General features: G+C 36.1%; 1 protein-coding gene across 4 annotated transcripts in view; it reads right to left on the bottom strand.

The window, feature by feature from the left end:
* LOC149561967 (Polynucleotidyl transferase, ribonuclease H fold protein with HRDC domain-containing protein) overlaps positions 1–14,188 on the bottom strand; it is a 228,701-nt gene that overhangs the window by 17,667 nt on the left and 196,846 nt on the right. The window contains exon 13 of one of the 4 annotated variants that reach the window (XM_089825492.1): positions 999–1,745. The exons of the other annotated variants lie outside the window; for them this stretch is intronic. Within the exon in view, the coding sequence (XP_089681618.1) occupies positions 1,730–1,745 (16 nt within the window). The 3' untranslated portion in view covers positions 999–1,729. Of the gene's footprint in view, positions 1–998; positions 1,746–14,188 lie in introns of those variants that run through there. 4 annotated transcript variants of the gene reach the window in all.

Genomic DNA, 14,188 nt, shown 5'->3' with positions numbered 1-14,188 from the left:
TCAGGAAAGGAAAATCCTCAACAAGCATGCTCTCGACCCTCCATGTGAACTTTCCCTCTACGGGCCGAGGTGTCGCACAGAGGAAGCTGACCAACCTGTTGGTTCCCAAAACTGCATATTGGAATCCTACGAGTCTTGCCAACTTGATGCTGGGTTATCCAACCGGTTATGGCCAACTTGACGGAATTGAACAGTGTAGTTCAAGTTCCCTACACTTTTGGCTCTACAAAACCAAGGTGGGTGTACCCAATCCTGAACAAAACACTTAAGCCCAGGATGCTTAGAGAAAAATGATTAAAATACAAATGTAATGAAGGCTTCCAAAATGGCAAGAATTATAGAAAGCTTTTAACTTGCAAATAACAATTAAAAACAAAAGTAAATGATTGTACAAAAGTAAGAGTGTTTTAAAGAATAATTATGGATTAATGCCACAAATGAATATATTAAATCTTCAAAGGAGAGATTGCCGACGTATGGATCACGAATTAAGAGTAATATAAAGACCAGTGCTTAATTAAATGGGAAAACAAAAGTCAATATTATAAGTTGAAATGTGCAACTTTATAAAGTTCAATGTACTTAAACTATAAACAAATGAACAATCCAAACGCAACGGATCAATTATACGAATACAGTTTTAAACTAGTCTAGGATGCACTTTATTTCCTGTGATATGGAAACAAACTACACATGAATAGGGAAACAATTAAATATTTTACAATATCTATGTTTATCAAGTTTAAAATGCAAAAACGACTCAATCAACTTGTCCGAACATTAAAATATTTATAGAATTTAAAAAATAATTATAAGACACATCTTAATTATATTTCAACTCCAAAATTTAAAATAAATAATTATGTTGGAAATAAAATCGAAATAAAGACACTCCTTACAGATGATCCATCTACTACGAATTTATCTGGACCTCACAAAATTCACCCAATAATTCAAATCCTAGAGCTTTGTTCAATCACTCAATCTTGGCCAACAGATGAATATAATATATCAAGTGAGCATATATAACTTGGATATGTAAAAAAATTTAAAGCAAAAAATATGAATTGTGTCTTGTCTCATTTGTTTTTCACATCTATATATATAGACAAGTAAGAGGTATGCGTTGCCTTTTTAAGCATCGCACTCCTTCATAACACATAACCAACCCAAAAATAAAAGTTAATAAACCATAGTCCTAATCGTGTGCAATGAATATATTTAATTTGCACTTTATAATACCTAACTTTGATCATACTTTTGAATATTCCACTGCTGATGGTAATCAATGTTCCATGCGAATGTATTTGTTATTAAGGGAACAAACTATCATTGTAAATGAGGCTGAATATTTTAACTAGTTGCAGATGTTATCTAGCTAACTTGAGAAATTTGCCAAAGTCACCTCTAGGCAATACTCTGGATTCATTTTCTTCGTGGTAAATTGAGAAATTTGATATTATCATCCAGTCGGATCATTATATTGCCGCTCCCAAGTATATCGCAGGGAATCACAGTCATTTTCTTCGTCCTTCAAATGTGTAGACACCATGTCCAGTTGCGGTATGCAGTATTTGTTCTTCACTGGGTAACATATATTGTGTCGCATGCATATATCCTTTCTCTCCCGTGCGTACCTCCAAACCATTCATAGTATGTCCATTTAACTCTCAAGTTTGCCAAATTGCAATCATGATCATCCTTTATATCTGAGTTCGCAAATTCTCCTTCATTCATGCGTGTGCCTACAACAACCACAAGACAACATTAAAAGGCTATTTCCCGAAAGAATAATAATGACTTACAATATCAGCAGAAACGATAATTATTAGTTATCAATCTGATAATTGAAGCCCTTATATGCCTCTGACAATTATTAATAATCAATTTGTGATATCAAAAACCAATTATGGTGGACAAATAATCAAATTAGAAGATCCCTGATCCTTAATTGGTGTCAACGCTAGAGCATAGTTCGTGTCTCATTTCATTCATCGAGTAGAGCCATCAAACAATCATCAAATTCATACTAGGTGTGCTGCACTTTTTCCTGTTATCTAACTATATGCAATGCAATTTGTTGTTTAATGAGTGGATGCATATACATGGTTATCTGTTTGCAGTTTACAAATTTACTGGTTATCTTATTGTGGCTCAACGTGGGAACTTCAGCACCTTTTTACATGAACTCCTGCCTTGTCTACATTGCTGCTGCCATGGGATCTTTCTATGGTCTCTCAACCAAGGGAGATCGTCTTTAGATTCCTATTTGGGATTACTATGACCAAATCATTCTGGAAAATAGTAAATTTAATTAGAGAAGAGTTCAAGATGCTTTCTTTGGGCATTTCTGGTGCTTATTCGATAGACAGTTATCCGTCAAGAGGGTATTTGATGCAACATGGGAAAAGGTGAATCAATACGGCTGTATTTTCATTCAGTATCCAACTTTTACATGCTTGAGAGTTGAGTATTTCAAAGATGCACTGTATACCTTACCTAGGTATGCTACAAATCAAATCATCTTGATGGAGCTAGCTAGATAGCTCATGGACGTGCAAAGTGATCAGCATGCTATGCATAGGCCTGGTTTCAATATTACTTCAGCCAAACCCTTGGTGATTGACAACTATTCAATCAATTTTGTGCCCAAAGCAAAGAGCATGGAAGCACAGTTGCAATTAATCACCTTGAGGAAGTTCAAAGTCAGATTTGACTTTGATTATCGAGAAATGAATTCTCAAATGAAAAGAGCTTATATGCATGTTCATTGCATCGAGGACATCTGGATTAATATGAGAACAAAGCTTGACATAATGAAGATGGACTACTGTAGATTAACCCTGCAACAGATAATCGATCTCAACATGCTGGAGATTCCTTCAGATTTCCAAGTTGAAGATGACAGCAACATCCTTGATTCAAAATTTCATCAAGACGATTTTGATAAAAAGTGCCCTTTCCCTCTTCAGTGGCAAGAGAAAGAAGGTACATCTATCATGGATAGATTTCAATCCATTTTGGTAAATATAACAAATGGCTAAAAAATAAAGGCCTTAAAATAGTTCTTAAGATGGGTTTGGATTGTGGAAGCTTTGGCCCTCCTAGCAGGAAGTCACAGCTAGAGATTACAGGGAAAGATGGTGCCTCATCTTTTCATGTTAAGAGTTCTCTGAAATTCAAATTAAAGGGTGGAAAAGGTTCAAAGTCATCTTAGATCTCTAAACCAATTCAAGAATCAGAGGAAGAATTAGAAGAGGAACTAGAGATAGAATCAGATAAAGAAGATACAGATGAAGAAGGGGAAGTCATGATCATATCTCCCCCAAGGCCTGCACAAGCTCGTGCATCGTCTATATTTGAAGCACCCTTTCTGGATGAGGTAGATGACGATGTGGATTCATTCTCCACTATTTTCACTCCTATCCCAGGCTCAAAAGTTAATACAATGGCTCTTCCTAGTTCTTTTGTTGTTCCTCTCATTCTCGCAAATGAACAATATGAGCATTTGGCAAATCTGTTTGAGGATTTTCCAACTCTTACAAGTGGTCAAGTTTCCCAACTTGATACATCTTTGCTAGGTTTTGAGCTTTTCATGGCAGAGTCCTCTCAGCATGCTCCTATACCTTCAGCTCTACACATTGAATCTTGCTTCGTTACAATTGAAATACAATCTAGATCAATGCCCATGATATCCATTGTACCTGCTTCTACGGATGAAGGTTTTAGCTTGCCTACATGGTTGAGCAGAATAACAACAAAGAGAAGAAAAGTGGTTGTACATCCAAATAATCTCCCTAACAAAAAGACGAAAACCAAATCTTTGAAAGATAAGATTGTTTCAAAGATTTTGGTTGATTCAGATAAAACCAAATTTGTTGAAGTTGTTGAGCCCTTAGTGGACAAACTTGTGGAAGAACTTACTCGTTTTGATTACAAATTTAATAAGGTTGAAATCGAGAAACAGTCACATCTGATTTGTTTACAAGATGCTCAAGATGCATTGGCTAATGTATCAAAGAGCAATCATGAGTTATGTGAGAAGAAAAATCAACTGAAACTGGAAGTTTCTCGCCTAAACGAGGTCATTCAGCAACAATCTTCTCAAAGTGTTGTTATGTCTCAGACATCTAAGGAAAGGAAGCTGATTGAAGCCGCCAAGTTTTGGATAGGGGAAATCATCTTTGAAGAACTTCGAGCTATCATGGAGATATTTGAAGTTATTAGGCACGTCAAAGAGATAAATGAAATGGACCGAAACTCGATCTCTTCTTTGACTTGAGAAGCAAATGATTTGATGGAAATCCTCAATGATTGGGATGAGATAGCAAGATTTGATCTAGATGCCTTGGTCTCATGTGACATTCTTCCATCATGTAAAATTTTCTTTAAATTTTAAGGACTTATTGGTTACAAAGAGGAAACGTTAAGGAAGCTGATTACAGAGTTGTAGGCAGCCCTTGGAGATTGTCAAGCAGTTGAAACAGGTGTTACTTGTGATTTGGAACAAATGGGATGCCATGTTATTGATGAATTTGGTAATCTCATTGCAGTTGAAAGGGTAAGCTCAGAATATAAAATCAGGATCAATGTTGATGTAGATTCTGAAGACTTTGGTTTGCACACAACGAATAAGTTTGTCTTGTATAAATCCTCGACAAAACACTTGTTAGATTCTTTGGCAACAAATTCCAAGGTTGTACAATCAGCATATGTAGATGCAGTGATGATTGAAGCCATATCAAAGACCATGGAAAGTGTTGATCTTCCCATAGTGCGTGATATCATCGTCAAATTCAAGGCACCGAGAAACAATCTTTAAGATTGTTGTTTTTGTTTTTAATTTCTGTTTGTAGGTCTAAGAGAATGCATTACATGAAAAGATGTAATTACATGTAATGCGAGTTAAATGTGTATGTAAAAGATGTAATGCGAGTTGCATATGCAATTGCATGTAACCCTATATTTTCTCTTTTAGTTACACTAGGTCAATGTTGGTTGAGTTGCTCCCACTTTTTCCTCCACCTTTTTCTCAACTCTTGTGCCTATATAAAGGAGTCCCCCCTCATTGTAAAAAATATCTTTATCTTTATGCAAGTGAGCTCTAGAGAAATTGTGCCAACAGAACTTTGTTTGTGTAGCACTATTTTGAGAGAAAGTGAATACAAAGGAGCATTGGAAACTTAACTTTGATTAAGTGAGATTGTTACTTGTATGAGTTATAAGCTTTGTCTATAATTCATCTAAGTTATCTTTGATTCATGTTATCTTGTGTTTTGGGTAATTGTATCTTGTGAATTGAATATAAAAGAGTTTGTAAGCAATCTGAGTCAAAGCTTTGACCAGAAGCAATTGTGGAAGTGCACAACTAGAAGCTTTGTCTGTAGCTTATACTTCTTTCTTAGTTCACAAAATAGTTAAGTTATTCTTACTTTTAGGAGTCTTTGTGCCCTAACTATAAAGTTTTTGCATACAAAAGTATGACCGGACTTAGAGTCAAACCGGTACATTTTCAACTAGCCTTTGAATTAGTGAAGGTTTATCAGTATCAATGTTTCCAGCTCTTGATAGAAGTGTAGTTAGAGATTCACCTTGCCCATTACTCGCTCCACGAATAAATAGATTCTATTTTGAAAGATAAGAAGAAAGGATATTGGTAACACCCATTTTATAAAATCTCTTGACTTCTTGCTTACCTTGAGTTGATCCAAGGAACGGTGAGAAGGGGGAGTCTTCCCTTTAAGGTAGGAGAGACTCTGTCTCACACGTTGTGGCTGGTCATCCTATTTTGTGACTAGATTTTTACCCAAAACTGTCGGCATTATCATTGCATATTTCTCCTTGCGTTTTGCATTAGAACAATTGTGGGAAGCCACGTCACACTTGTTGGAGCATACAATACATAGTGTCAGTCGTGCTGAGGTATAGAAGGAGACACGTCAAGTAATAGGCCCTTACACGTGCCCAACACTGCACACTTGTAGAGGGCAAGGTATTCCTAACTTGCAGCTAGAATTGGCAGTAAAGGGATGACATTTTGGAGGCACGGCTAGGTACATTTGAGTGCAATCCAAGTGCCAATATTAATGTGTAGTTCTGATCTGAGGTTTTAAAATAAATTACAGAATTTTCTTGCAGATACAAGCTGATTTCACATTATAGAATTGTGATCTGCACAATATTTTTATTACAGTGAATGATATGATGATATTGCTCTTATTGGTATCTCCATACCAAAACTAAAATTTAATGAATAGATGTTCATAGCCCCAGCTTGGTTTATTATTTAGCAATATTTGGTATTAGTGTTGCTTGTCGAATGTTGACAAAATGTCAAACAATAAATTTGCATAGAAAATTGGTGAATTAAAGAGTAGTAACTAGACGGGGTTTTTACAATAACCCTCTTACCCTGCACACACCTTGTTCCCCAACTATCACCATGGCGAATTGCATAGTAATGAAGGATTTCTTTACGGTAGACTTGAATGATATGGAAGTCATTTCAGGCATACAATGGATGGAGTCACTTGATGAATACACACAGAGCTTCAAACGGATGGACTTTAATTTTTCGGTTGATGGAAAGGAGGTCGTTCTCAGAGGGATGGCCAATGAGGGACCAAAGGAAGTTTCTACACAACAAATGACAAATGGAGGCCATTTTTCAACATGATGACATTTCTTGGGTTGCACATTGCTTTGTTTCAGCAGAACCAATAAAAGAGGAATCAACGCCCCATCAAGATGATGAGCTACAAGTAATCTTGAATACACATGATAATGGTTTTGCAGACATTCCTTCCTGGCATACCTCCCCATCATAGTTTTGAGCACACCATCGAATTGGAAGCCGACACCAAACTAGTTATCACTACGCCATACCATCGTCCTAGGAAATTTAAAGATGAAATTGAGAAGATGATTCAGGAGTTGCTCAAGAAGGGATGGATTTGTCCCTTCTAGCCCTTTTGCATCATTAGTGATCTTGGTGAAAATGAAGGATGGGACATTACACATGTGTGTGGATTACCGTGCATTAAACAACAAGACAATACAAAATAAGTACCCTATTCTTAAAATTGATATATAGATGGATGAGTTGCATGATGTATTTTATTTCTCTAAAATTGATCTCTACTCTAGATACCATCAGATCCACATGCGGAAGGAGGATGTGGAAAAGACGGCTTTCCATTGTCACTACGAGCATCATGAGTTCTTGGTCATGCCATTCGTATTGACGAATGCACCAGCTACTTTTCAATCCTGCATTAAGTGCATCTTCAACAAACAGTTGCGTAAGTTCTTGCTGGTATTCTTTGATGACATCCTTATTTACAGTAAAACATGGGAAGAACACTTGAAGCATTGGACGAAGAACTATGAGGATGGTATGAAGAACTATGAGCTTGAACCAACCATATTAACAACCTCAGTTTGCTCATCTGATTGAGGATGGTATGAAGAACTATGAGCCAATTGAGTACCCAAACATGAGAATAAATCTTTCCAAAAGTGACTAGTAAAGTTAGGATCACGATCACTGACAATAACCTTAGGTGTACCATGTAGCTTTTGGATATTCTCCAAGAAAACTTTTGCCACTATACTTGTAGTAAAAAGATGTGATAATGCAATGAAATGCGCGTATTTAGTGAGGCAATCAACTACTACCATTATGACATTATGACCTTTAGATTTGGGAAGCCCTGTAATGAAGTCCATGGATACCTCTCCCCAATGTTGGCTACGGAATAGATAAAGGTTGCAAGAGACCTAGTGTCTTAATTGTTTCCCCCTTATTTCTTTGACAAACCAAACATTCAGCCACAAATTTTTGAACATCACCTTTTAGCCCTTCCCAAAAAACATCTTGCTTGACCTAATAAAATGTCTTCAAAAATCTTGAATGACCACCAATTGGGGACTCATGTAGTTCTTTGAGAATCTTGTGTTTAAAAATGGAATTCATGGAGAGATAAAAGCGCTCTTTATACCAAAGAATATCCCCCTTTAAACAAAACTTATCTGAACTACTAGGGTCACTTTTATTATGCTGGATGAGATTACTTGTCGCAACATCATTTTTCCACTCTTCTTTGGCTTCTAACATCCAGTTTTCTTGTGATATTGAAAGGGCACACAATGAGGCTTCATCTTTTTCATCCTTCCTAGAAAGTGCATCGGCCACAATATTTTCCTTCCCTTTCTTGTATACAATTTCAAAATCATATCCCAACATCTTAGTGACCCATTTTTGTTGCTCTTATGAAGATAGTCTTTGTTCCAAAAAATATTTTAGGCTATCATGATCTGTCTTAACCTTGAAGTGGTGACCCATTAAATAAGGCCTCCATTTTTTAACTACATAAAGGATTGCTAGCATTTCCTTCTTATAAATAGGTTTGAGTTGATTTTTACATTTTAATTTACGACTCTCAAAAGCAATTGGTCGACCTTCTTGTATGAGAACTGCTCCTATCCCATTTTCAGAAGCATCACATTCCACAATGAATTCCTTGGTGAAGTCCGACGTGGCAAGCACTAGAGTTGTACACATAACTTTCTTCAATTGCTCAACTGCTACATTAGCAGATTCATTCCAATGAAAAGCATCCTTCTTCAATAGAGTGGTAAGGGGTACTGCTATATGACCATAATTCTTCACAAATCTTCTATAGTACCCAATCAATCCCAAGAAACCCCTCAGCTTCTTAATGGTTTTTGGAATAGGCCACTCCATGATAGCCTTAATTTTGTTAGGGTCCACCTTTACGTCTTCATGTGAAACTGTGTCCCAAATACTCCACCTCCTTAAGACCAAAAGCACACTTGGATGGCTTAGCATAGAGTTGATGATCTTTGAGTAATTGCAATGCTTGATCTACATGCTGTAGATGTTCTTCCCAAGTCTTGTTATAAATTAACATATCATCAAAAAACACTAACACAAACTTTCTCAAGAACTTCTTAAAAATGGAATTCATCAAACTTTGGAATGTAGATGGTGCATTGGTAAGACCGAATGTCATCACCAAAAATTCATAATGAACCTCATGAGTTCAAAATGTTGTCTTGCAAATATCTTCCTCCTTAATCCGAATTTGGTGATAACCCGATCTAAGATCTAACTTGGTAAAATACATAGCTCCATTTAATTTATCTAGAAGATCATCAATGACTAGAATAGGAAACTTATCTTTAATGGTGCACTTGTTGAGCACTCTATAATCTAGACACATGCACCAAGTTTCATCCTTCTTACACACCATCACAACAGGTGAGGAGTACGCACTTTGGCTATGCCTGATAATTCCTACCTCTAGCATTTCCTCAACAATTTTTTCGCACTTTTTTGTATGTGTGGGTACCTATAAGGCCTGATGTTTGGTGGCTAGCTCTCTAGAGCTAGTTGTATGGCATGGTCATGATCCCTCTTAGGAGGAAATCCTTTAGTCATATCTCCAAGAATCACTGAGTGACAATCAATTATTGCTTGTAAATCTGGATGAATAAGAGCATTAGATTGAGAGACTTCTAATGAACATAGCTGGGCCACAAATCCATCCACTCCTTTTTTAAGAAACTTTTGCATTTGATGAGAGCTTACCATTTGTGGGGATTTTGCCATCAATCCCCTTAGCTCCACTACCTTTCCTTTTGATTGAAATCGCATGAATAGTTCTTGGAAGTTCATCTCAATTGTTACCAATGTAGTAAGCCATTGTACTCCCAAAACAATATCTGCCACACCCATAGATATCGCATACATTGGGGTATCAAGTTGATAATCTCCCATGGATAATTTGATGCTATGACACTTCCCTGAACAACTAACTGTGCCCCCATTTGCAATCAAAACCTGAAACTCTGGGGCTGGATATATAAAACAATTTAGAAGAGTTACCAACTTTTTATTGATGAAATTATGGATACTACCTCAGTCAATCAACACTATTACTTTTTGCTTCTTTAAGAAACCCACTACCTTGAGAGTTTGTGGCGTATTGAAACCTGAAAGTGCATGACAAGAAATGATTGGTTGAGAATCATGTGATTCCTCACCTGAATCCCTATCCTCCTCTAATATGGGCTCATCCTCTTCTTCCTCACTTGGACCTTCAATATAGAACAATTTCTTTTCACTACATTTATGTCCTCGACTGTATTTGCTATCACAATTGAAACACAATCCTTTCACTGTTTTCTCCTCAATTTGTTGTGGAGTCAACCTAGTAGGCTAAGGAAGATAAGGTGTTGAATAACCTTTTTCGATTGTCACATTAGCCCCTTGCTTTCTAGGAATCAAGAACTCCTCCTCTACCTTGCGTGCCAATATAAAAGACTCATTTACAGAGCTAGGACTAAACATGCGTACCTCATGTTGAATGTTATTCTTGAGACCACCCAAGAATAAATCATTCAAGTAATTGTATCCACTCTTAAAGATAGATTTTGGAATTTTTGAATATAATCCTGAACTAATCTTGTTTGTTGAAGCTTAGTAAGTTGGCTAAAGAAGTTTTCTGTCACACTATTGTTATATTGTGCTTGGAGTTCTGTAAAAATTGACCATGATATGGCGAGACCCGCTCTCCTCCTATGGGTATAAAGCCAATGATACCAAAGGAATTAATCTGGTTCTAGATATAAGTCATTGTGATCTTTTGTCCATATGGGGTTTGATGTACCTCAAAAAATTCTTCATTTGATTTATCCATGTTAGAGGATCCTTGCCATCAAATTTGCGCATGTCCACCTTTGGAAAAAAAAATCTTAGATCCCATAGAAGTATTAAAATTTGTGTCATCATTAGTCAACTTGAAGGTTTCACCTTGATTGCTTGACAACTCCTTCCTTGTTTCATTCATATAGGTGCTTAGCATGCTTCGTATATCTGATATATATCCTCATAGGTCACACATATTCCTCTTGACCTCTTCCTTGAACTTACTTATTTCCTTATTGGGATTACTATCCTTTGTTGTTTGACAATCTAGGTTAGGAGATTTCCCTGGTGTGGTAGCATTCTTTTTGCGTCTTGTTGGAGGCCCTTTCATGATGGAAACCAATATTTTTGAAATAAATCACACAAATAAAATATAAATTCTCTGATTTTTTAATTTATTTTTTACTGTAACTTACTAGGGCCAAGATACCCTTAGGAAAAATAAAAAATAATTGGCAAATTTGCTGCCTTGAGAGCTAATTTTCCTAATTTCGTAATAACTTGCTTCTTTTTCCTTCAATTTCTCCAAGCTTTGAAATGTAAACTCCTCTACTATGTATTCAAAAACCCAATTCAAGTTATACTCCAAGTTGGCAAAATGTGAGAGATATGTAGATCTCAATAAATTGTGTAGAAATAGTAATTCTGTAATAATTTGCTCAAATTTGCTCCAATTCTTCTGAATTTTGTACTATAGCTTCTTTAATATATTCTTCAAAAACCCTTTAAAAATCTTTGAAAATTTCACTAAAATCTAAAGGTTGTGCTCTTCTCAAAATCGCCCCAATGTTGAGAAAAAGACTTGCCTCTATGGTGCCAAGATCACACTTTGATACCACTTGCAACGAAATAACTTGCACAATAGAAGAAATCATATGAAATTTTGTATAAATACTTGATAATAACTGAAAGTAATAGGCCACTTTGAGGGGGCAACCTCCAAATATCTCCAATGAGAACACACTTCACAATATAATCTTGAAATAAGACTCACAACCTCCTATATATACCTAATTATGCTTAAGTTGAATAGACACAACCCTACATAACACCTAGGCTGACCTACCTACCTAAATAAAATTATAATAATGATAACATGACTTAATTAAGGATTAAGATAGCTACAAGTTGACCATTCATAACCCTATATACACCAATATTAAGGGCGTAGCAACTATTGACATTCTAATCTTAATTCATGCTTCTAGTATGCAAACGCACGCATGTGTGTGTGTGTGTGTATACAAAGGAAGGCATTTAGGCTTGAGGCATGGACATTATCATTACTGTTCATATAGCCAAGAGCTCCCCCACTTCTCTATATTCAGGTGTGTGCGTGCGTGTGTGTATTGTTGGCTAAAAAATTTGTAAGCCATTGTGATCACAATTTACAAAATGGGATTTTTTTAGGCAAAACGGTGTAGTGAGATAAATCTCTCCTCTCAATAATAAGGGAGGTTCCCTTCTTACCCTAGATGGCTACAACAAAGATCTAACTGGAATTGACAAAGGGATGGTTCACTGAATCAAGTTCTCTTTGTTCAGAAATGATTTTCTCTTACCAACTACTACTTGCAATTAAAACAAAAGGAATCTATTGCTACAGTGATATTGGTGGCTTAAGTATCGACGTAAGAATGACCTTAAGACAGCAATTATACTTAGATTGTGTGGTTGATAGTAAGAACCCAAAGTCTCCTAGAAGCAACCTTCTTGATAAAGAGCAAACAACTAACAAAACTCAAAGTCTTTGTTCAACAATCCAAATATGAAAAAATATACTAAGGAATCAAGCTCAAAGTCTTCAGATCTTAGTACTTGTTGCCACTAACAAACTAGATTAATCTCATTCAAGAAAGCTCAAAGTCTTTCAAAAACAAAATCAAACATTCAAATGCCTTTAAAGAGAGAGAAGTAATAAAGATGAATGAATCAAAGTAACATAAGAAACGATGATCAATTACCAGTATCTCAACAAAAAGTTTGGGAAAAACTTGCTTCTTTATTTACTTCAGAGATTTGCAACAAGAAATACAAAGCCTTCAAGTTACAAGCCCAGCCTTCTCCAATAAAGCAAAAGATGATTATTTAGGATGAACTCTCTCCTTTATATAAGAAAAACGAAGAGACAAAGGTGGAGGAAAAAATGGAACAACCTCGACCATCGATACTTATCCTTACTAATTATTTTGACTTTATTCAAAGTTGCATGCCTAATGCAATTGCAACTTAACTACATGAGCTAACTGCATAGGTATATGTTATCCTATACTTACAACAAAGATGTTCTTTACATGTAGACTTCCTATCACTAATCTACTTAAAGCATGTTAAATATTATTTGGAGTTTTCACATGGAACCAACCAACTCTCCAGACCTTCATAGGGACTCTCATACAACCGCAGCATCTAGTTCTTCAGTATGTTGTAAAATCATGATAGCTTTCTTCAGTCTGCTTGCTGTCCTAAATGTTTCCTTGTTAGATTCCTCCACTTGATTATGCAAATTCTTTAATGAAAACTTCCAATTTGCAAATGTGTCAAGTACGCAGATGTTGAAGTCATCCAACTCAAGTTGCAGGCTAATAGCTTATGCACACTCGGTGACAACATCTTGTTGATTTCTTACTTTGTTGTCCTCATTGATGATTTCACATGGCAATTCTTTCAAACCTCCTTTGATCTTATCTTCTTGAGTAGACATTATGAGTACCATTGCCTTTATCTCTTCAATGAGCTTTTGGAGAACTTGTTCTTGTTTTCCATCACATGCATGAAGTCATTGTACATTTCAACTGATGTAATAACATTATAATCACATGAGAAGTCTAAATCAACTTCCATCATGTTGTTCCAAGCACCAAAATCATCGTCTATCAACTCAAATTGATGATTAAGTGATTTCAACATGTTATAGTTTAGCAGAGATTTCACCCTCTTTCTTCAACTCTCGGTACACTTCAAGAATCACTCAGATTCCCTCTCTTTCAATATTGCTGACCCACTTGTCAAGAGTATGTGCCTTCTGTTTCTCCCTCTCTGTGCATACAACTAAATCAAGTTCACTGGCAATAGAAGACCTCTTCATCTCTTCAATGATTCCCAACAAACGAGCATTCTCTTCTTTGAGTTTCACTTTCTTTTCCCACAATTCATCATTCTTTCAAGAAAGAAAGTTTACCGCTTCAAGTGCATCCTGTTGATAACTTAGTCTTGTTTGCTTATCAAATTCAACCCTTGTGATTCTGTAATTAGCAGGTTACATATCTTTGGTAATTTCTCCACAAGCGGTTCAACTACTTCAACATACTTGATATGATTATCATCAACCACCACTCGAGAAACCATTTTAGATTTCTTCTTTGAAAACCTTGGCTTGCTTATTTGTCTGTCATCTTCTTCAAGAGCAATTTCTTCTTTCTTCCTTTTAGTAACAACACTCAACCATGGAGGAAA

Source organism: Cupressus sempervirens, chromosome 4 (assembly GCF_028749045.1).
Source record: "Cupressus sempervirens isolate cs-2001-9-10 chromosome 4, ASM2874904v1, whole genome shotgun sequence".
NCBI lineage: Eukaryota > Viridiplantae > Streptophyta > Pinopsida > Cupressales > Cupressaceae > Cupressus > Cupressus sempervirens.
Note: the sequence above shows the minus strand (reverse complement) of the source record. Positions and strands in the feature narration are given on the sequence as shown.